Source organism: Opisthocomus hoazin, chromosome 7 (assembly GCF_030867145.1).
Source record: "Opisthocomus hoazin isolate bOpiHoa1 chromosome 7, bOpiHoa1.hap1, whole genome shotgun sequence".
Classification (NCBI taxonomy): domain Eukaryota; kingdom Metazoa; phylum Chordata; class Aves; order Opisthocomiformes; family Opisthocomidae; genus Opisthocomus; species Opisthocomus hoazin.
In genome coordinates this window covers 234,014-252,662 of record NC_134420.1, presented here as the reverse complement: position 1 = coordinate 252,662, position 18,649 = coordinate 234,014, and the positions used below count along the sequence as shown (strand labels likewise).

Here is an 18,649-nt window from a genome sequence, read left to right as displayed (position 1 = left end):
GAATATTCCTGAGGCTTCTTTCTCTTTTCCTGTGTCTTTGTAAAGCAGACAAGATTTGCCATAAATGGGGCAATAGAGATCTGTGAACATATTCCTTTCATGCATGTTGCTGTGGGAGACCAGACCTCTATTTGCCTGCTTAAAGGCTCCCAGGAGGACAGTTTAATCATGTCCTTTGTGTTTGAGCCGAAAAATATTAGCAGAAGACTCAGTTGTTCATGAGCGTTCAGCTCCTAATTGCCAAACTAGCAAATATTTGCAGTCGAAAGCTGATGTTCTTTACTGCATTCAAGTGTGAATCACTATTTCTTCTTTTCTGTGGAGGGGAGAGGGTTATTCTAGCTCTTCCCTGATAGCTTCATACGCTTCTCACTATCATGTCAATGCAGTGAGCCAGCCACATACATCTCATCTGGTTCCATGTTTTCTCTAAAGAGAAACTACAGATCACAGACGTCAGACAAGATCATGAGATTGCAGACAAAAGCTAGATATGAAGGGACCTTTGCATAGCTAGAGATAGGTTGTGATGGCATCCTTGAGGGTGAAATCCAGACATCTGCAGTGCTGGAGTGTTTGGAAGTTCAGGACTGGAGAGAGAAGAGTGTCCGACTATAAAATCCAGGTATGCCCATGACAGTTTTAGCAGTGATGCGTCAGCTCGGCCTTGACGGTTCCCATGCTCTATTTGACAAACACATTCAAACAGACTGCTTTAAAAAATTCAGGGTCTGAATGCACAAGAATGAGCAGAATGGGAAAAGCAAAGGAGAAACCGCTGGAAGCAGAGATAGAGCAATGGGGATGCCCCAGGAAAAGGGACTATGCAGTGGGAAAAGGGCGATCGGGAGCGTCAGAGCAGGTACAGTGGAGGACATGGGCCAAAAGAGACCACTGGATCGAGGAGTAGCCAATGGGGATGCTGCTATAGGAAGAGATGGACCAATGGCAATGCCCCAGAGGCAAGGACTGGCCAATGGGGTGCAGGGCAATAGGGAGCCCCAGAGTGGCTGGCATAGGGAAACAGGCCAAAAGGAACCACTGGATCAAGGATGCGCCAATGGCAAGGGTGAGGTGGCAGACATGGACCAATGGCAACACTCCGGCGGCAGGGAATGGCCAATGGGGTGTAGGGTGAATTTGGACCCCTGCAGCTGATGCCGTGGAGGAAATTGGCAGATAGAGTCCACTGGATCAAGGATGAGCCAATGGGGAGGCCAATATGGGCAGAGATGGACCAATGGCAATGCCCCAGGGAAAGGGCTGGCCAATGAGGCGCAGGGCAATAGGGAACCCCAGAGTGGTTGGCATAGGGAAATGGGACAAAAGGAACGACTGGATCAAGTATGCGCCAATGGCAAAGGGTGAGGTGGCAGACATGGACCAATGGTGATGGACCAGCCGCAGAGATTGGCCAATTGGACGTGGGGTGATTGGGAGCCTCTGGAGCAGATGCCATGGAGGAAATGCATGAACTGGAGCCACTGGATAGAGGCTGAGACAATGGGGAGGCCGAGGTAACGGAGATGGACCAATGGGGGTGCCAAAAGGCACCACTAGATTGTAGATGAGTCAATGGGGAGTCTACTGATGATACAGATGGAATAATGGTGATGCTGTGGTGACTAGCCAATGAGGTGCAGGGCAATGCCCCCCCGCCCCCCCCGTAGCAGGGTAAAAGGGCCAAAAGCAGGCACTGGATTGAGGCTGAGCCAATGGGGAGGCCACTGGAGCGGAGATGGACCAATGGCGATGCCCCAGGAACGGGGACTGGCCAACGGAGTGGAGGGCAATGGGGAGCTCCTGGAGCGGATTCCACAAGGGAAATGGGCCTAAAGAGAGCACTGGATTGTGGATGACCCAATCAGGACTCCGCTCATGGTAGAAATGGACCAATTGGGATGCCCCAGCCGCAGGGCCTGGCCGATGTGGTGCAGGGCAATGGTGAGCCCCTGTAGCGGATCCTACAGGGGAAACTGGCCGTAAGGAACCACTGGATCAAGGATGAGCCAATGGCGAGGCCGAGGTGGCAGAGATGGACCTATGGCAATGCTCTGGTGGCAGGGGTTACCAAAGGGGCGTAGTGGCATTGCCACCGCAGGGGATGCCACAGGGGACATGGGCCAAAGGGTACGACTGGATCAAGAGTGAGGCAATAGGTAAGCTGAGGTTGCAGAAATGGACCAATAGGAATTCCCCAGTAGAAGGGACTGGCCAATGGTGTGCAGCCTGATTGGGAGCCGCTGGAGTGGATACTATGAAGGAACTGGGCCAGCAGAGATCACTGGATTCAGTATGAGCCAATGGAGATGTCGCAATGGGCACAGATGGACCAATGAAGATGGCCCAGGGAAAGGGACTGGCCAATGGGTCTTAGGGTGATTGGGAGGCCCAAACGGATGCCATGGAGGAAATGGGGAGACAGAGGCCACTGGATCAAGGATGAGCCAATGAGGAGGCTGCTATAGTCAGAGATGGACCTATGGTAATGCCCCGTGGACAGGGACTGGCCAATGGGGTGTAGGGTAAATGGGAGCCATTGCAGCTGATGCTGTAAACGAAATGGTCAGAGTCCACTGGATTGAGGATGAGCCAATGGGAAGCCACCAGTCTCACAGATGGACCAATGGCAATGCCCTGGGGGAAAGAAGTGACCAATGGGGTGCAGGGAAATAGGGAGTCCCAGAGTGGTTGGCATAAGGAAATGGGAGAAAAAGGGACCACTGGATCAAGGATACGCCAATGGCAAGGGTGAGGTGGCATAGGTGGACCAATTGCGACGCTCCAGCGGCAGGGACTGGCCAATGGGGCGTAGGGTGATTGGGAGCCCCCACAGCTGATGCCGTGGAGGAAATGGTCAGAGTACACTGGATTGAGGATGAGCCAATGGGAAGCCACTTGTCGCACAGATGGACCAATGGCAATGCCCCGGAGGCAGGGACTGGCCAATGGGGTGCAGGGCAATAGGGAGCCCCAGAGTGGTTGGCATAAGGAAATGGGCCAAAAGGGACCACTGGATCGAGGAGGAGCCAATAGCAAGGGTGAGGTGGCAGATATGGACCAATGGCGCGGTGCTGCGGCAGGGACTGGCCAATGGGGCGTAGGGTGATTGGCAGCCCCCACAGCTGATGCTGTGGAGGAAATGGGCGAACGGCGGCCACAGGATTGAGGACGAGCCAATGGAGAGCCCGCTGTGGGCAGGCACTGGCCAATAGGGCCGGGCCCCCTTGGGGCGGGCTGCGGCCGATGGGGAAGCAGCGGCAGCCGCGGGCGGCAGCGGGGCGCGGGGTTCTCCTGCCCGGCGGGGCTGCGGGGAGCCCACGGCGCCCGGCCCCGTCCGCAGCGCAGCCACGGGGCCGGTCCCGCACCTGCGGCGGGCGGGAGGCCCCGCCACGGTGAAGGCCGTGCTGCTGGAGTGGTGCCGCTCCCGGACCCGCAGCTACCAGGTGAGCTGAGGAGCGGGGCGGGGCGGGAGGTACCTGACCCCCGCCCGCCCGCGGCAGCACGTGGACGTGCAGAACTTCTCGGGGCGATGGGGCAGCGGCCTGGCCTTCTGCACCCTCCTGCACAGCTTCTTCCCCGATGCCTTCGACTGCGGCAGCCTGGAGCCCGGCGCCCGCCAGCAGAACTTCGCCCTGGCCTTCACCACCGCCGAGTGAGAGCCGCCCTCCAGCCCCCCGACTCCCCCCCGCCCCCGGCGGGGGCCCCAGCTGATGGCGCCGGTGCGTCCTGGCCCACAGGGCGGGCAGCACCTCCCCGGTGCCCCCCGCCCTCCCGGTGAGGCATCGCGGGGTCAGAGCAGGAGCGGGAGGATGTTTATCGGCTTCTGTGCGGGGTGGGGTGGCCCCACAGGGTGCCAGTCCCCCCGGCTAGGCTCCCGTGCCAAGGCAGGGGTGAAGCCGGGGTGGCTCCGGGCATGGGGGGCTTAAGGCCCCGGGCGCTGCTCGGCGTGGTGGCGGGTGTGTTCCTCCGCCCGGCGCAGGAAGACCTCGGGCTGGTCCTGGAGCTCACGGGCCAGGTCCTGCCGCAGCACTCGCTGGGGGTCTGGGCTGTCCAGCAGCAGCAGCAGGTCCTGCAGCACTGCGGGCAGCGGGGCAGTCAGGACGGGCACCCCCTCCCGCTGAGCCCCCTCCCCGTGCCCGAGGCACCCACCTTGGATAGCGCGGGTGGTGGGCACCCAGTGCTGGGCAGAGGTGAGAGGCTGGCAGACGTGGCCGTCGGGGTCCACGCCAGGGTGGTAGATGCTGGTGCAGAGGGTGGCGCAGGGAGGGGACAGCGGGTGGTTGGGGGCAAAGGTCAGCTCAAAGCGGAAGGCGCCCGTGTTGTATGGGGGGTTGTTCTGCTGGGGGTCGGGGGGCGGCATCTCAGAACCCCCCTGCGGCAGCGTCCATCAGCAGGAGCCCCTTGTCCCAGCCCTGGTACCCAGTGTCCCTCTCCCAGTGGGCCTCCCTCCCAGCCTGAGCCCCTAGAAGTGGTACACTGCCACTGTCCCCAGCCCAGGACCCCAGGGGGACCCTCCCCCATCTTGCCCTTATAGGGACACCTATTCAGAGCCCCCCAGGGTAACCCCTAGCCCCCCATGTCCAGGGTCCCCTGTGCTCCCCCCTGTTCCCTCAGGGCCTGCCCCAGCCCCCCATACCCAAGGTCCCCAGTCCCTCAGGGTCCCCAGTCCCTCAGGGCCCCCCCCCCCCCCGTGCCCCGGGACACCACCCCCATACCCAGGGATCCCCATTCCCTCAGAGTCCCCCCGGGACACCCCCCCACACCCCATGCCCAGGGTCCCTGATCCCTCAGAGCCACCCCAGGACATCCCCCCCCGTGCCATGTCCCCCCGTGCCATGTCCACCCGTTCCCTCAGGGCCCCCCCGGACACCCCCTCCATACCCAGAGTCCCCCGTTCCCTCGGGCCCCCCCGGGACACACACACACCCCCCACACCCCCCCCCAGGGTCCCCGCTCCCGCGCGCGCCCCACGCACGGGCAGCAGCAGCCCCTCCCAGCGCCGCATGTCGCCCTCCAGCGGCCGCAGCTCGCGGGCCCCGGCCCAGCGCCGCGCCTCCTCCAGCTCCTGCACAGGGGCACTCAGTGGGCGGGGTCGCCTTCCGGGACACGCCCCCGTGGGCGGGGCAGCCTCCGAGCCGTGCCCCTTCGGGAGGCGGTCCCGCCGGGGAAACGAAACTGGAGCGCGGGGGCGCCTGGGGAAGGCTCGGCGCCCCCGGCCCCGGCGCCCCCCGCCCCGCCACCGCCGCCGCTCCACCGCGGTAACGCCAGCCCCGGCACCCCCGCACCTCTAGGGCACCTCCAACCCCGGTGCCCCACCAGGGTCCCCCGTGCCGGAACCACCACGGGCCCGCACGCCCGGTCCGGCCCTCCCCGGTGCCCGCGCCGATGCAGGGACACGGCCGCGCCCGCCTCCGCCGTCCCCCGGTGCACCCACCCACCTTGGCGAGCCTCGCGGCCATGGCCAGCAATGCCTGGTGCTGCGGGGCGGGGCTCCAGCGGGCCACGCTCCGGGTAGGCGGGGCGAGGTGCTCCAGCCCCTCCCCGAGCACGGGGTTGGGGGGTGGAGCCAGACAGGCCTGGGGCCATAGAGAAGGGTGGGGACCACAGGGGTCATAGAGAGGGGGCGATTGAGTGGCTAGAGCGCCTCACCCCACCTCCCAAAGGGTGCCTGCCCGAGGGGGTTGGTACTCCAGTGCCGGGAACAGAGCCAGACAGGGCTGGAAGGGGGGTGGGCCACATCCTACCACGGGCGCCTGCTCCCTGCCCGCCCCCCGGCTGCCCCACCCCCCCACCCCACCCCCCCCGGCTGCCGGCCCAGGTGATTTACGGGAAGCCTCGGCAGCTGCCCGATGCCTTCCTTAATCTTTAACCAGGCAGGGCTAGGTCCAGCCAGATCCCTTCTGCACCCAGCCGGACACACAGGGACACAGACCGCTGGGCACCCAGGTGGGCCCAGGGTGCCATCTCCTCCTGCCCCCCCACCCGGCTCTCCGGGGGGTGTCAGACCAGGGGGCACCCCTGGGTGGGGGTGCACAGGGTGAGGGTACAGGCGCTGCAGGGAATGCGGGTGCTGGGCTGGGGTGAGAGGGTGTTGGGTGCCAAGATGGGATGCTGGGAGCGGGGGTGGGCGGGCAGGTGCTTGTCCAGCCCTTGACCTGTGCTTGCCCACCAGGTTGCCCACCATGATGCACTGGCTGCCCCTGGTGTGGCTGGTGGCCACAGCCACGGCCACTGTCACCCCGGTAAGTGTGGCCCAGGGACACGGGCTCCCTGCATCCAGCTGCCCCCCTGCCCACCGTCACCTGAGTCCCCTGCCCAGGTGCCCCTGTGCCCCAACTCACCCAGGTCCCTGTGCCCAGGTGTCCACGCTGGAGGCTGCTCCCAGCCAGCTGAAGCAGTTCAGACAGCATCCAACGCCACCAGTGTCCCCCAACCCTGCCCCAGCCCTGCCGGGGGACATGGCAGCACCCGTCCTGCCCGTGCCCACCCCCCCCGCCCACCCCAAGGAGCTGCCCAGTTCAGGTGCCCCCCAGAAGACTACGGATCCCACCAGCCCTGAGGCGCCTGAGGAAGCACCCGAGCATCCAGGCACTACGGCCGACGGCAGCACGGCAGCACCCGGCACCACCCCGGGGCCCCCCACCACCCCTGGCACCAGTGCCCCGCCATGCCCCGGAGACGGGGACCTGGCCGAGGCCTGCGGGGAGCCCACGGGGGAGCAGCGGGCGGCCGTGGCTGAGGCGCTGGTCACCTTCGCCCTCCGCTTCTACCAGCGCATGGCAGAGGCTGCCCAGCCCGATGCCAACCTGCTCTTCTCCCCCATCAACGTCGCCATGGGGCTCTCGCACCTTCTGCTGGGTGAGGGGCTGCCATGGGCACAGCAGTGGGCTCTGCCGTGAGTTCTGCTGTGAGCTCTGCTGTGGGCATTGCCACGGGCTCTGCCATGGGCTCTGCTGTTGGCACAGCTGTGGGCATGGCTGTGGGCTCTGCCGTGGGCATCTCTGTGGGCTTTGCCATTGGCACTCCCATGGGCACCATCGTGGGTACCGCCACTGGGCTCTGCCGTGGGCACAGGTGTGGATGTTGCCATGGGCTTTGCTGTGGGCATGGCTGTGGGTGCTGCTCTCGTCATTGCCGTGGGCACCACCTGCGTTCCCACAACCATCCCAGGCTGGACCCACGGGCGCCTGGCTGATTTTGCCCTGTGCCCGCAGGCGCCCGTGGTGAGACCCGTGAGCGCCTGGCCGCCATCCTGGCGTACCCGCCGGAGCTGGCCTGTACACACGGCACCCTGCGGCAGCTCGCCAGCGCGCCCGGCCTCTTCTCCGCCGCGCAGATCTTCCACAACCCAGGTGAGGCGGGCACCGGCGGGGCCGCCGATGCCCAACAGGCATGAGGCTGATGCCAGCCGTGCTGCCGGGCAGAGCTGCGCCTCCGGCCCCGCTTCCTCAATGAGTCGTGGCACTTCTACGGCGCCCGGCCGCAGGCCCTGAGCGGCAACGAGAGCCTGGACCTGTGGCACATCAATGAGTGGGTGCGGGGGGCCAGCCGGGGGCTGCTGCCGGGCCTCCTGACGGCACTGCCCCCCCAGCCCTGCCTGCTGCTGCTCAGCGCCGTCCACTTCCAGGGTACGGCCCCAGAGACAGGATCTGCCCCGGGATCCAGTGAGGGGCCAAGCCCGCGGTCACCCCGCGTGGCCCCCCCCGGGCAGGCCATGCCCCGCAGCCCCCACACCGTGTCCCTGCAGCCACCTGGCGCACGCCGCTGGAGGCCAAGGAGACGGTGCTGCTGCCCTTCCTGCGCCCCGGGCACCCGCCGCGCATGGTGCCCACCATGACCAGCAAGAAGTACCCGGTGGCCTCCTTCACTGACCCCCGCCTGCAGGTCCAGGTACCCCACACCAGCCCAGACTTCACTGCAGTGGCACCAGAGGGGGTGTTGGGCCGTGACTCCGCTGTCGTGGCACTGGGGGGGGGGGGTAACAGTATGTGGTGGCACTGCAGTGGCACTGGAGGCCATGCCAGGCTGTGGTATCCCTCCCCCAGCACTGGGAGGGGGGCTGTGACATCACTCCGTGGTGCTCGGGGAGGATGCCAGGCTGTGATGTCACTCCCCTGGGACTGGGAGGGATGCCAGGCCATGACGTCACTCCGGTGGCACTGGGGAGAATGACAGGCTGTGGCATCACCGTGGTGGCACCAAGAGGGATGCTGGGCTGCGAGGTCGCTGTGGTGGCACTGGGAGGGAGGTGCCATGCTGTGACATCACTGCGGTGGCACTGGGCGTGCTGGGCTGTGAGGTCCCTACAGTGGCACTGAGGGCCAGGATCCGTCCCTCAGGTGGGGCGGCTGGAGCTGAGCGGGGGGCTGAGCCTGGTGGTGCTGGTGCCATGGGGGCCCCTGGGGGCACTGGGGACCCTGGAGCGGGCACTGGACCCCCTGGCCTTCCTGGGGCTGCTGTGGCGGGCAGCCCGCACCCCTCCCCAGGCCACCGCCCTGGCCCTGCCCCGCATGCGCCTCGACCTCGCCCTGGACGTGGTGGCCCTGGTCCATGACATGGGTAAGGCCACTGACCCCGGGTCCTGCCCCTGGCATCCCTGTTTGGGCTGGGTGGGCAGGGGGTGATGTCACTTCCCGCGCGGGAGGTGACATGCGGTGATGTCACTCCCTGCAGGATGTCACTGGCCCCTCCCTGGTCCCTATGCAGGTCCCTTTCCCCAGGGGCCCCAATGTCCCCAGTGCTCACCAGCATCCCCATGCCTTTGGTGTCCCCAGGGTGCCCCCATACCCAGGTGTCCCCCACATCGCTAGTGTCCCTGATGTGTCCCACTGCCCCCATGCCCCTAAAGTCCACTTCATCTCGGGTGTCCCCCAGTGTCCCTCTGTTACCCTTGCTGTCTCTGGTGGCCCCAGTGGCCCCAATATCCCCCATTTCCCTGGTGTGCCCATGTCCCTTAGCATCCCCCAGTGCCCCCCAACGTCCCCGGTGTCTCTGGTGTGCCCTTACCATTCCCCACATCCCTGGTGTCCCTGAGGCCCCGCTGTGCCCCCTCCGCACCCGTTGCCCTGGTGTCCGTCCTCAGCATCCCCGCGGGGGTGGCACTGAGGACGGGTGCCGCAGACTATGGGCTGTTCCTGGACGCGGAGCTGTGCGGGCTGGCGCAGGGCCCGGCGGTGGCGGTGGACGCGGCACGGCACCGTGCGGTGCTGGCGCTGGACGAGGCCGGCGTGGAGGCAGCGGGTGCCATGGCCACCTCGGTGGCCCGCACCGTCCTGCTGCTGGAGGCCTTGCGCCCCTTCCTCTTCGTCCTCTGGCACGACGACGGCGCCGTCCCCCTCTTCATGGGCCGCCTCAGCGACCCCCAGCCCTGAGCTCTGCCCACCACTCACCCCTCCCTCCCTCCCGCCTGCCTCTTCTTCCTCCTTCCTTCCCTCCTTCCCTCCCTGCGTTTTCCCCACTTTCCTCCCATCCCGCCTTCCTTCCCACCTCCCATCCCTCCTTCTCTCCCCCCATCCCTCCCTTCATCCTTCCTTCTTTTCCATCCCTCGTCCCTTCCTCCTTCCTCACCTCTTTCACCTTCCCTCCCTCCTTCCCTTCTTACCCTCTCCCTCTTTCTTTCCAGTCACCCTCCAGCACCCATCCTCCTCCCTTTCCCCTCCCTCCAGCCCTCCTACCCTCCCTCCATGCTCCCTCATCCTTCCTTCCCTGCTTCCCCTTCTCCCTACTCCCATCCCTCCCTCTCTCTCCTTCCCTCCCTCCAGTTCTCCATCTCTCCCTCCCTCCTTCCCCACCCCCCCCAGCTCCCCACCCTTCCCCCCAGCTCCCCAGGGCAGTGTGGGCCCCCCCGTGCCTCAGTTTCCCCACCAGCTCAGGGCCTGAGGCCCCAATAAAGGCGCTGACCAGTGTCTGGCTGCTGCCTCTTGGGAGGGTCAGGGACAGCCGGGGGGTAGGGGGGAGGCTGGGGGCTGTCAGCAGCCCCCGTCTGTGCCAGGGTGCCCGTGGGGGCCCCGGCTGCATGCCAGGCATCACCCCAGGGTGCCAGGGCTGAGCTGGGGGAGACGGCAGTGCCGGGGGTGGGTGACACCAGCACTTTCCTAAAAAAAGGCCTTTATTGCCCTAGAAAAGCCCCCGCGTGCTGGTGATGGGCCGTGCACTCCCCCCGGGGGGCCCCGGCTGGCACCGGCGCCCACGGGGCAGGGGGGCGGTGCGGGGGGGCACCCGCTGCCAGCACCCCAGCGGGGGTGCCCGCCAGGGCGGGGGTGCCCCCGCCGCGCCCCTCAGTCCCAGCCGTTCTCCTTCACCATGTGCGACATCTCGATGATGAACTTTCCCTCCTTGTACTTCTGGCTGCTCTCGAAGGCCTGCTCCTGGGGGAGACGGTGTGAGACCCCCCGTGCCCCCGGTGGGCGCCCCAGGGCTGGGCGCTGGGGCTGCCGCCTGTGCCCAGCACGGTGCCCACAGCAGAGCCCGGGGTGGTGCCCGCCTTTGGGGTGCCCAGGCCAGGGATTTGGGGTGCCCAGGGCGGGCTCGGGGTGCACGGGAGGTGCCCGCGGCAGGGTTCGGGGTGCCCGCAGCAGGGCGGGGGGCCACTCACGTATTTCCAGCCCAGCGTGGTCTTGCAGCTCTGGCAGAAGATGTCGGCCACCGAGTGCAGCCCGGTCAGCAGCAGCCGCTGCTCGGCGGGGCCGCACCCCACGTTCACCCTGTGCCGGGGAGCGGGACGGTGTGCCACGGCATGGCTCCGCCAGGACGGCAGCTCCCGCGCCGCGCCCCGCGGTACTCACACGGAGTTGAACAGGTAGGCACGGCCATGGCTGCCCTGGAAGGACTGCGGGGACACGGCGCGAGTCACCGGCTGCGCCCCACGTCCCCCGGGCCACCCGCACCCCCCGCCCTGCTGCACCACTGCCGTGCAGCACGCCGCCGGGGAGATGGGCACCTCCACGGAAGCACCGCAGCGGACATCTGCCCACCCCAGGACCCCGGGGGGGACGCTTGCCACCCTGGGGACACCGGGGCAATGCTAACCAACATGGGGGCACCGTGGGGAATGTCCCCGCCTCAGGGACAACACATGCCAGGGGCACCACGGGGGCACACTGGCTGTCCCCATGCCACGGCAAGGAGAAGCTCACTGCCCTGGGGACACCACGGGGGGATGCTGGCTGCCCCAGGGCCACAGCGGGGAGAAGCTCACTGCTCTGGGGACATCATCGCGAGAAGCTCACTGCCCTGGGGACACCACGGAGGGATGCTGGCTGTCCCCATGCCACCGTGCGATGAAGCTCACTGCCCCGGGGCCACCGTGGGATGAAGCTCGCTGCCCCAGTGCCACCATGGGATGAGGCTCGCCACCCCAGGGCCAGCACGGGGAGAAGCTCCCGGCCTCGGGGACCCCACGGGAAGAAGCCCCCCGGGCCCGGGCGGGGGGGTGCGGGGCGGGCACCTTGGAGATGAGCTCGTCGTGGCGGGCGAGGTGCGCCCGGCAGTGCACGCAGCTGTAGGTGCGGTGCGAGCGCGGCAGGTAGCTGCGGAAGGTGCGGGGCGGGCGGCGGGCAGCGGCGGGCAGGCGGCGGCGGGGGGAGGGCATGGCGGGCGGCAGGGCCCCGGGGGGGCGCGGGGGCGCGGGGGGCACCGCGCACCCCCCGCAGAGCCGCTCGCAGGGGAAGCAGCGCAGCAGAGCGCCGACAGCCGCCGTTCCTCCCGCGCCGAGGTCGGGGGGGCAGCGCCGGCCCGGGCCCCCCCAGGTGAGAAGGAGGCGGAAAAGGGGGGCGGCCTGCCAAGAGTCAGAGGGGGCGGTGAGGGGGGGCGGCACTGCCAGCCACCCCCCCCGCCCCCCGATACCTCCAGCTCTGGGCCCCGCCACCCCCGCCGCGCTGCCAGCTGAGACCGGGCCAGCTCAAGGCGGGAGTGAGGGGCAGCGCGGGGGGGCACCGCCTCGTCCCTGCTGTTCCCAGGGGGGGCCCTCAGAGAGGGGGGGCGCGAGGGTCTGGGGGGGCGATGGGGGGGCTCCTCCCGAGCGGGGCCGGGTCTGCTCCTGAAAGGATCAGGGAGTCCGGGGGCATTGGGGGGCCCGGGAGGAGATGATGGGGGTCTCGGGGGGGGGGGAGATACTGGGGGTCCCGGGAGGGGATGACGGAGGTCTCGGGGGGGGGGGGGGGGCGGATACTGGGGGTCCCGGGAGGGGATGACGGAGGTCCTGCGGGGGAGGATATTGGGGGTCCCTGGAGGGGATGATGGAGGCCCCGGGGGGAGTGGGGGTCCCGGAGGGCACAACGGGGGCCTCGCGGGGGAGCTGGGGTGCCAGCGATGGGGGGGGCTGGCGGAGGTGGGGGCTCGGGGGCGTACTGGGGGTCCCGGGCCGGGAGGATGTCGGTGCTGGGGCGAGCGATGTCAGCAGTGCCGGGGGGGGCACGATGGAGGTCCCAGGGGGGCACTGGGGGTCCCAGGAGGGGATGATGGGGGTCTCGGAGAGGGGGGGTATTGGGGGTCCCGGGAGGGGATGATGGAGGTCTTGGGGGAAGGACATTGGGGGCCCCGGGAGGGGATGATGGGGGCCCCGGGGGGAGTGGGGGTCTTGGAGGGCACAATGCGGGCCTCGGGGTGTAGTTGGGGCGCCAGCGATGGGGGGGCTGGCGGAGGTGGGGGCGTACTGGGGGTCCCGGGCCGGGAGGATGGGGGTGCCGGGGCAGGCAATGTCAGCAGTGCCGGGGGGGGCACTGGGGGTCCCGGGAGGGGACCACGGGAGCCCTGGGGACACGATGGGGTCCCGGGGGCCGCTCACCGCCTGCCGCTGTCCCCGCTGCCGCTGCCGCCGCTGCCGCTGTCCCCGGGTCGGGCGGCGGGCGGGGGCACCGGGCGGGCGCGGGGGGGGCCCTGCGTGCCCGGGGACTGCATCACGGCACCGTGACTCATCCCCCCGCCGCCGCGACGTCACCGCCCGCACCCGCCGCCGTGACGTCACCTCCCGGCACCTCCGACGTCAAACCCGCTGCCGGGGATGCGCTGCGGGCCCCGACGCCCCCGGTCCCCCCCTCCGGGAGTCACCCCCGGGACACACGCAAATAAGATGTAAATCAGGCGGGGCTGCGGGCGAGGGGGATGCAAATGAGATGCAAAAGAGCCGGGGACCCCTGCCGGCAGATCCGGGGGGCGCAGTCTAATGACATGCAAATGAGGCGAGGGGACGCGGGGCCGGCATGCAGATGACCCCGGGGCGTGGCGGCACACCGGCACCGCCCCCGCGCTGCGTCAACGTCACCGCGCGGCTGCCATGGCAACCCCCGCCGGGCACCGCCCCCCGCCCAGCGGGCCGGGCGCGCCTCTCTGACCTCACTTCCGGCGCAGCCTGCCCCAGCGGCCCTGGTAGGTGGGTGAGGGGCTAGCGGGGGCCGCGGCGGCGGCCTGAGGGCGGGGGAGGGGACCGCGAGCCCCCCGCCGGGCGGGGCGGCTCGGGGGACGGGCCCGGCCCCGCCGCCCTCCCGCCATGGCGGACGACGGCGGCGAGGAGAAGAAGCAGGTGGCCAAGTTCGAGCTGGAGCGGGAGACGGAGCTGCGCTTCGAGGTGGAGGCCTCGCAGACGGTGCAGCTGGAGCTGCTGACCGGCATGGCCGAGGTCTTCGGCACCGAGCTGACCCGCAACAAGAAGTTCAGCTTCGACGCGGGCGCCAAGGTGGCCGTCTTCACCTGGCACGGCTGCACCGTCCAGCTCAGCGGCCGCACCGAGGTGGCCTACGTCTCCAAGGACACCCCCATGCTGCTCTACCTCAACACCCACACGGCCCTGGAGCAGATGCGGCGGCAGGCGGAGCGGGAGGACGAGCGGGGGCCCCGTGTCATGGTGGTGGGGCCCACCGACGTGGGCAAGTCCACTGTGTGCCGCTTGCTGCTGAACTACGCTGTGCGCCTGGGGCGCCGACCCACCTTCGTGGAGCTGGACGTGGGCCAGGGCTCCGTCTCCATCCCCGGCACCATGGGCGCTCTCTACATCGAGCGGCCGGCCGACGTGGAGGAGGGCTTCTCCCTCCAGGCCCCGCTTGTCTACCACTTCGGCTCCACCACGCCAGGCACCAACATCAAGCTGTACAACAAGGTGAGTGTGGGGGGCCCGGGGGGGGTGGTGGGCCTCACCCCAGGGATGGGCCTGGTTCAGAGCCGGGCTTCAGAGCTCCCCACCCAGCCAGGACTGTCCCATTGCTTTGGCTGCTGTGTGAGACTGCGGTGCTTTCCCCCCCCGAGCTCTGTGCCCACTGCTGGGGGCTGCACCTCAGCAGAGATGTAGGGGGGCCAGGGCGGTGAGGGGAGAGGCATAGCACAGATGATGGGGGAGCCCCCTGAGAAGGGGAGAAACTCTTCAGCCTGGAGAGGAGGAGCTGGGGGACCGTGATCGAGCTTTTCACTGCCCCCACGCTGGGCCCTGCACAGGCTGCGAGCCGTGGCTGGCTGTGGAGGGTGAGGCCAGAGCCGCAGGTCACAGCGAGCCCACCCAGCCCGCAGGGCTCATTAGGTGGGAGGGAGCAGAGCGCAGCAGCGGGCACGGTCTGATGGCTCTCGCGTGGAGCCAGCGTTAGCTGGAGCGGGGGGGCTGTCACTGCACCGCGTTCCTCCCCTGCAGGGACCCCCCTTCCTGCTACCCCCGGCCTGCGCTCTGTTTACGGAAACCCCAGGGGAAAGAAGCCCAAGAAAAATGGGAAGACACCCAGAAAGCTGACCCAAATCCCCAGGGTCCTCCCACCACTGCTGTTTGGTGACAGAGGCCCCTGCTCGGCTGAAGGCCACCACAGCCCAGTGCTGCCCTCGTCCTGGAAGCCTTCAGGGCAGGAAAGTGGTTCTCCTGCTGTAGGCAAGCACCCATAAATGCTAGTAGCATGTTTTAGGAATGGCTTCAGTCTCCTGCATGGCAAACTGCCCCTTTGCGGCTATCGGTTGGGGGTGGGGAAGACCGGATTTTGTCCCAGGTGGCTGCCCAGGGCATCGCTCCTATGCCTTAACAGTAAATAACCAAGCGTGTCAGGGACAGTGTGGAGGCTGGCTGTGTGCCCGAGGAGTGGGACGGGGCCCAGTGTGCCGGCCTCCTGCCCTTCTGCTGCCATTCAGGGACTGCCTGCTCGCTGCCCTGGGCTTCTCACCCGGTCGGAGCCAGCATGGAGCTGCTGTGGGGGCCGAGGCTCTGGCATTACTGAGGGAGGCGGGGACAGCCTTGGAGAGAGCCGGCTGACGTTCGGGTACATGGGTGCCTCAGGAGTCTCTCTGTTGTGTGACCTCCGCCCTGTCTGCCCCACAGATCACGTCCCGCCTGGCCGACGTCTTCAACCAGCGTTGCGAGGTGAATCGCCGCGCCTCAGTGAGCGGCTGTGTCATCAACACCTGCGGCTGGGTGAAGGGCTCGGGCTACCAGGCGCTGGTGCACGCCGCCTCCGCCTTCGAGGTGGACGTGGTGGTGGTGCTGGATCAGGAGCGGCTCTACAACGAGCTGAAGAGGGACCTGCCCCACTTTGTGCGCACCGTCCTGCTCCCCAAGTCCGGCGGTGTAGTGGAGCGCTCCAAGGACTTCCGGCGGGAGTGCCGGGATGACCGCATCCGGGAGTATTTCTACGGCTTCCGGGGCTGCTTCTACCCTCACGCCTTTGATGTCAAGTTCTCTGACGTCAAGATCTACAAGGTGGGGGCTCCCACCATCCCGGACTCCTGCCTGCCGTTGGGCATGTCGCAGGAGGACAACCAGCTGAAGCTGGTGCCGGTGACGCCAGGGCGGGACATGGTGCACCACCTCCTGAGCGTCAGCACCGCTGACAGCCCTGACGACAACATCTCGGAGACCAGCGTGGCTGGCTTCATCGTCGTCACCGGCGTCGACCTGGAGCGCCAGGTCTTCACCGTCCTCTCCCCGGCCCCTCGCCCCCTGCCCAAGAACTTCCTCCTCATCATGGACATTCGCTTCATGGACCTGAAGTAGGGGAGGAAGGGGCTGCCCGCACCCCCTCCTGCGGCCGCCCCCACCCGCGGGCGCGGCGGGGCCCCCATGCCCACGCCCACGTTTTGTACGCTTTTGTACCGTTTTGTACCGCTCGTTATTAAACTTCGGAGCCCTTTGCCCGTGGGTGAGCGTCTACCCGGGGGAGGGGGTGCCCGGGGCGCTGCGGGGAGCAGGGCTGCCCGGGGCGGGGGAGGAGGGCGGCGGCAGCCGAGCCCCGGTACGGTCACCCCGCGGTGCGCAGCGCCGAGCCCTGGCTCCCCCCGCCCCCCCGACGTGGTACGCTCCGCGCATGCGTCCTGTCATGGCGAGCTGCCGCCCCCCCGGCCATTACGCATGCGCGTCACCGCCCGCGCAGTCCTGATGCGCATGCGCCTCGCCCCCTCTGGGCGGTTACCCAAGCGGCGGCCAATGAGCAGCGGCGGTGGGGGCGCGCGCGGCCGGCGGGCGTTGCGCAGGCGCGGCCGTGACGTCGTGCTCAGCCGCCGAGCGCGGCGACGGTTCGTGCCAGGGAGCGTTGGTCGCGCGCTCGCGGCCTCCCGCCCGCCCGCCGCCGGTGAGTCACGTGGCCGCGGGCCCGCCCCTCCCGCTGCCGGCGCCCCTCGCCCGCGCCGCCGCCTCCCTCCGTCCCCCTCCGCCGCCGGCCAGTCTCCCGCACCCCTCCGCGGGGCCTGGCTGCCGCCCGCCCGCCCGCCGCGGGCCCCGCCGGTCTCCGCGCCTCCCTCCCTTCTTCCCTCGCTCCCTCCCTCCCTCCCTCCCGCGCGGCTCGGGCCATGCCCCGGTTTCCCCCGCGCCGCGGCCGCGCCTGCTGCGCGCCCCCCCCCCGCCTCCGGGAGCCCGGCGGGGCCGCAGCCGCGGGGACCGGCCCCTTCCCGGCCCGCCCCGCGGAGGAGGGCTCAGCCCCCAAGCACCCCCGCCGGCTTGGCCCTCTGGCCGGCCCCCGGGCCCCCCGCGGCGCCGCGTCCCGCAGCCCGGCCCTGCCTCACGGCCTGAGTCCGCTCCCGGGCGGGAGCTGCGCTTCCTCCTGCCCTGCCCGCCGTGCCCTCCTGCTGCTGGGCCCCGTCGGCCCCTCCCCGCGCACGAAGCCCCCGCTTCCTGCGCCCGGCCCTCGGGGGAGGCCTCTGCCGGCGCCGTGGACGGGGCCCGAGGCCGCGGGAGCGGCGGTGGGAGGCTGCGGCTCCCTTGCGAGCGGGGCGGGAGCAGGCCGGGACGGGGCTCTGCGCCAGGCGCAGCTGCCTCGGCATGCCGTGCTCTGCCCCGTGCCCCGGGGCTGGCAGCCCCGGGCCCCCCCGTCCTCCTCCTGCCCAGGCGGCTGGAGCCCTGTGCCTGCAGCAGGGAGGTTTCCCTGGACACACCGGCTTCTCCTGTGCCTGGGACTGTCCTCTCGGAAAATCTTAATAACTCTGCCCTTTGAAAGCCTGGCGTGTGAACGTTCACGCGTTGGCTTTCGTGGGCTGCTGAGGACCAGAAGTTCAGACCCCGCGCTCTGGCCACCGAGTCCTCCTGTCCCACCCATCCAAAGCGTGATTCCTCCTCAAAGCACGTTTCCACGTCGCGTTCCCTGGTTTTGGCGCTGTAGTGGGTGCTGCTGGCAGGTGTTCAGTCTGACTTCTCAGAAGTCCTGAATTCTAAACATGGGGCATACAAATCCCAGATTATTGCGTCCATGTGTTTGGTCGCATCTCCCCGAGATAAGATAAAAACACGGGTGCCCCGCCCCGCTTCGTCTCGCTGAGCTGGGAGATGATCGGCTGTTCTTGCGTTCCTCGTGCCGCCCTCCTGCTGACTCCCTGGGAAGTGGTTTCCCCCGGACTAGCTGGCTTTCACTCCGGCGTGGATCTGAGTTTGGGTGTTTAGGGAAGCAGGCTTTTCTGTTCTAGGTGCTACTGATATTTTTTTTCCAGGGGGTATGAAGTACGACTAGAGCCTTGTCCGGATCAGAATGAGAGGAGTTGATCGGAGGTCATCTTAGTGGGCTTAATCTAATTATCACCTTCGCTATCTCCGGTCGAGGCAGCAGCAGTTCTTTAGCAGAGTACTTTGTTCCTGTTGGTTTCTGAGGTACGAGCCCTGACAAGGTCCGGCGAGAGACCTTTAACTCCTGTTTTAGAGGCCCATCATGTCGATCGCTGCACTCGTAGTTTCCATTGCCAGCTGTTGCATCTTGTAACACAGTGGCAAGAGGCTGGATTTGTTCCTTGCTCGCCACGGTGCACGCAGTGAGACACGGCTGCAATGGATGAGATGTTGTTCTTCCCTGCATTTTCCATAAAATGGGACTAATCCCGTGTAAACCAGCAAGACTGACAGGGGAAGGAGGATGGGAGTGGGGTAATCCAGGCCAGGAGGTAAGCACTGAGTGGACACCAACCTTCTAGCTGTTGTCTGGAATAAAATATTTGTCCGCTTTCTGTATCTTATTCTCCTTAAAAAAAAAAAAAAAAAAAACGAAAATGACTGTATGTCTAACTGTGGAGAAACGCATCGAGTTGTAGGCCATTTCGCCTGAAGCCAGGGGGACAGCCGTAGAAGCCTTACTCTGGCCAGGTTTCCAAACTTCCCTGCGGAGCAGAAGTGTCTGGTGTGCATTACTGTGCATCCTCCTTTTGAATTGAAAGCACGAAAGTGTCCCCAAATCATCTCTTTGAGGCAGGTGCTCCTATTTATGTACAG

The 18,649-nt window shown here is 67.3% G+C and overlaps 4 protein-coding genes across 8 annotated transcripts; 2 read left to right on the top strand and 2 right to left on the bottom strand.

Moving 5' to 3' along the window:
* The first annotated feature begins 3,363 nt into the window (after positions 1–3,363).
* Positions 3,364–9,908, top strand: SERPING1 (serpin family G member 1). Its single transcript, XM_075425843.1, has 10 exons — positions 3,364–3,446; positions 3,504–3,722; positions 5,877–5,949; positions 6,176–6,245; positions 6,363–6,861; positions 7,218–7,355; positions 7,428–7,631; positions 7,751–7,893; positions 8,343–8,562; positions 9,124–9,908. The coding sequence occupies exons 2-10, from the start codon at positions 3,533–3,535 to the stop codon at positions 9,372–9,374; spliced, it is 1,788 nt and encodes a 595-aa protein (XP_075281958.1). The 5' UTR covers positions 3,364–3,446; positions 3,504–3,532; the 3' UTR covers positions 9,375–9,908.
* Positions 3,794–5,632, bottom strand: UBE2L6 (ubiquitin conjugating enzyme E2 L6). 3 transcript variants are annotated; one of them, XM_075425844.1, is made up of 4 exons: positions 5,442–5,632; positions 4,979–5,068; positions 4,153–4,244; positions 3,794–4,080 (listed from the first exon to the last, which is right to left on the bottom strand). In XM_075425844.1, exons 1-4 carry the CDS (start codon positions 5,615–5,617, stop codon positions 3,926–3,928), a joined length of 513 nt encoding a protein of 170 aa, XP_075281959.1. In that variant the 5' UTR covers positions 5,618–5,632; the 3' UTR covers positions 3,794–3,925. The 3 variants fall into 3 exon arrangements, with proteins under 3 accessions (XP_075281959.1, XP_075281960.1, XP_075281961.1); XM_075425845.1 differs by having other exon boundaries at positions 4,153–4,342; positions 5,442–5,540; XM_075425846.1 differs by having other exon boundaries at positions 4,153–4,339; positions 5,442–5,540.
* Positions 9,909–10,113: 205 nt separating the features above from the next.
* Positions 10,114–13,260, bottom strand: YPEL4 (yippee like 4). Of its 3 annotated transcripts, XM_075426735.1 has the most exons (5): positions 12,788–12,956; positions 11,450–11,779; positions 10,788–10,831; positions 10,598–10,706; positions 10,114–10,370 (listed from the first exon to the last, which is right to left on the bottom strand). In XM_075426735.1, the coding sequence occupies exons 2-5, from the start codon at positions 11,591–11,593 to the stop codon at positions 10,281–10,283; spliced, it is 387 nt and encodes a 128-aa protein (XP_075282850.1). In that variant the 5' UTR covers positions 11,594–11,779; positions 12,788–12,956; the 3' UTR covers positions 10,114–10,280. The 3 variants fall into 3 exon arrangements, with proteins under 3 accessions (XP_075282850.1, XP_075282848.1, XP_075282849.1); XM_075426734.1 differs by lacking the exon at positions 10,114–10,370 and having other exon boundaries at positions 10,615–10,706; positions 11,450–12,040; positions 12,788–13,260; XM_075426733.1 differs by lacking the exon at positions 10,114–10,370 and having other exon boundaries at positions 10,614–10,831; positions 11,450–12,040; positions 12,788–13,260.
* A 46-nt stretch (positions 13,261–13,306) lies between these two features.
* CLP1 (cleavage factor polyribonucleotide kinase subunit 1) lies at positions 13,307–16,096 on the top strand. Its single transcript, XM_075426732.1, has 2 exons — positions 13,307–14,095; positions 15,287–16,096. Exons 1-2 carry the CDS (start codon positions 13,490–13,492, stop codon positions 15,956–15,958), a joined length of 1,278 nt encoding a protein of 425 aa, XP_075282847.1. The 5' UTR covers positions 13,307–13,489; the 3' UTR covers positions 15,959–16,096.
* The last annotated feature ends 2,553 nt before the right edge of the window (positions 16,097–18,649 follow it).

Bases quoted from the DNA above. Each gene is read 5' to 3' on its own strand.
- UBE2L6 (XM_075425844.1), bottom strand. From the start codon at position 5,617: ATGACCCCTGTGGTCCCCACCCTTCTCTATGGCCCCAGGCCTGTCTGG. The intron at 4,245-4,978 runs GTGCGTGGGGCG...CCTCTGCACCAG, and splicing joins GGGAGGGGCTGCTGCTGCCC to CATCTACCACCCTGGCGTGG. The intron at 4,081-4,152 runs GTGGGTGCCTCG...CGCTGCCCGCAG, and splicing joins CACCACCCGCGCTATCCAAG to TGCTGCAGGACCTGCTGCTG.
- SERPING1 (XM_075425843.1), top strand. From the start codon at position 3,533: ATGGGGCAGCGGCCTGGCCTTCTGCACCCTCCTGCACAGCTTCTTCCC. The intron at 3,723-5,876 runs GTGCGTCCTGGC...ATCTTTAACCAG, and splicing joins GGCCCCAGCTGATGGCGCCG to GCAGGGCTAGGTCCAGCCAG. The intron at 5,950-6,175 runs GTGGGCCCAGGG...CTTGCCCACCAG, and splicing joins ACAGACCGCTGGGCACCCAG to GTTGCCCACCATGATGCACT.
- CLP1 (XM_075426732.1), top strand. From the start codon at position 13,490: ATGGCGGACGACGGCGGCGAGGAGAAGAAGCAGGTGGCCAAGTTCGAG. The intron at 14,096-15,286 runs GTGAGTGTGGGG...TCTGCCCCACAG, and splicing joins ACATCAAGCTGTACAACAAG to ATCACGTCCCGCCTGGCCGA.
- YPEL4 (XM_075426733.1), bottom strand. From the start codon at position 12,918: ATGAGTCACGGTGCCGTGATGCAGTCCCCGGGCACGCAGGGCCCCCCC. The intron at 12,041-12,787 runs GTGAGCGGCCCC...TGATCCTTTCAG, and splicing joins AGCGGGGACAGCGGCAGGCG to GAGCAGACCCGGCCCCGCTC. The intron at 10,832-11,449 runs GTGCCCGCCCCG...GTGTCCCCGCAG, and splicing joins ACGACGAGCTCATCTCCAAG to TCCTTCCAGGGCAGCCATGG.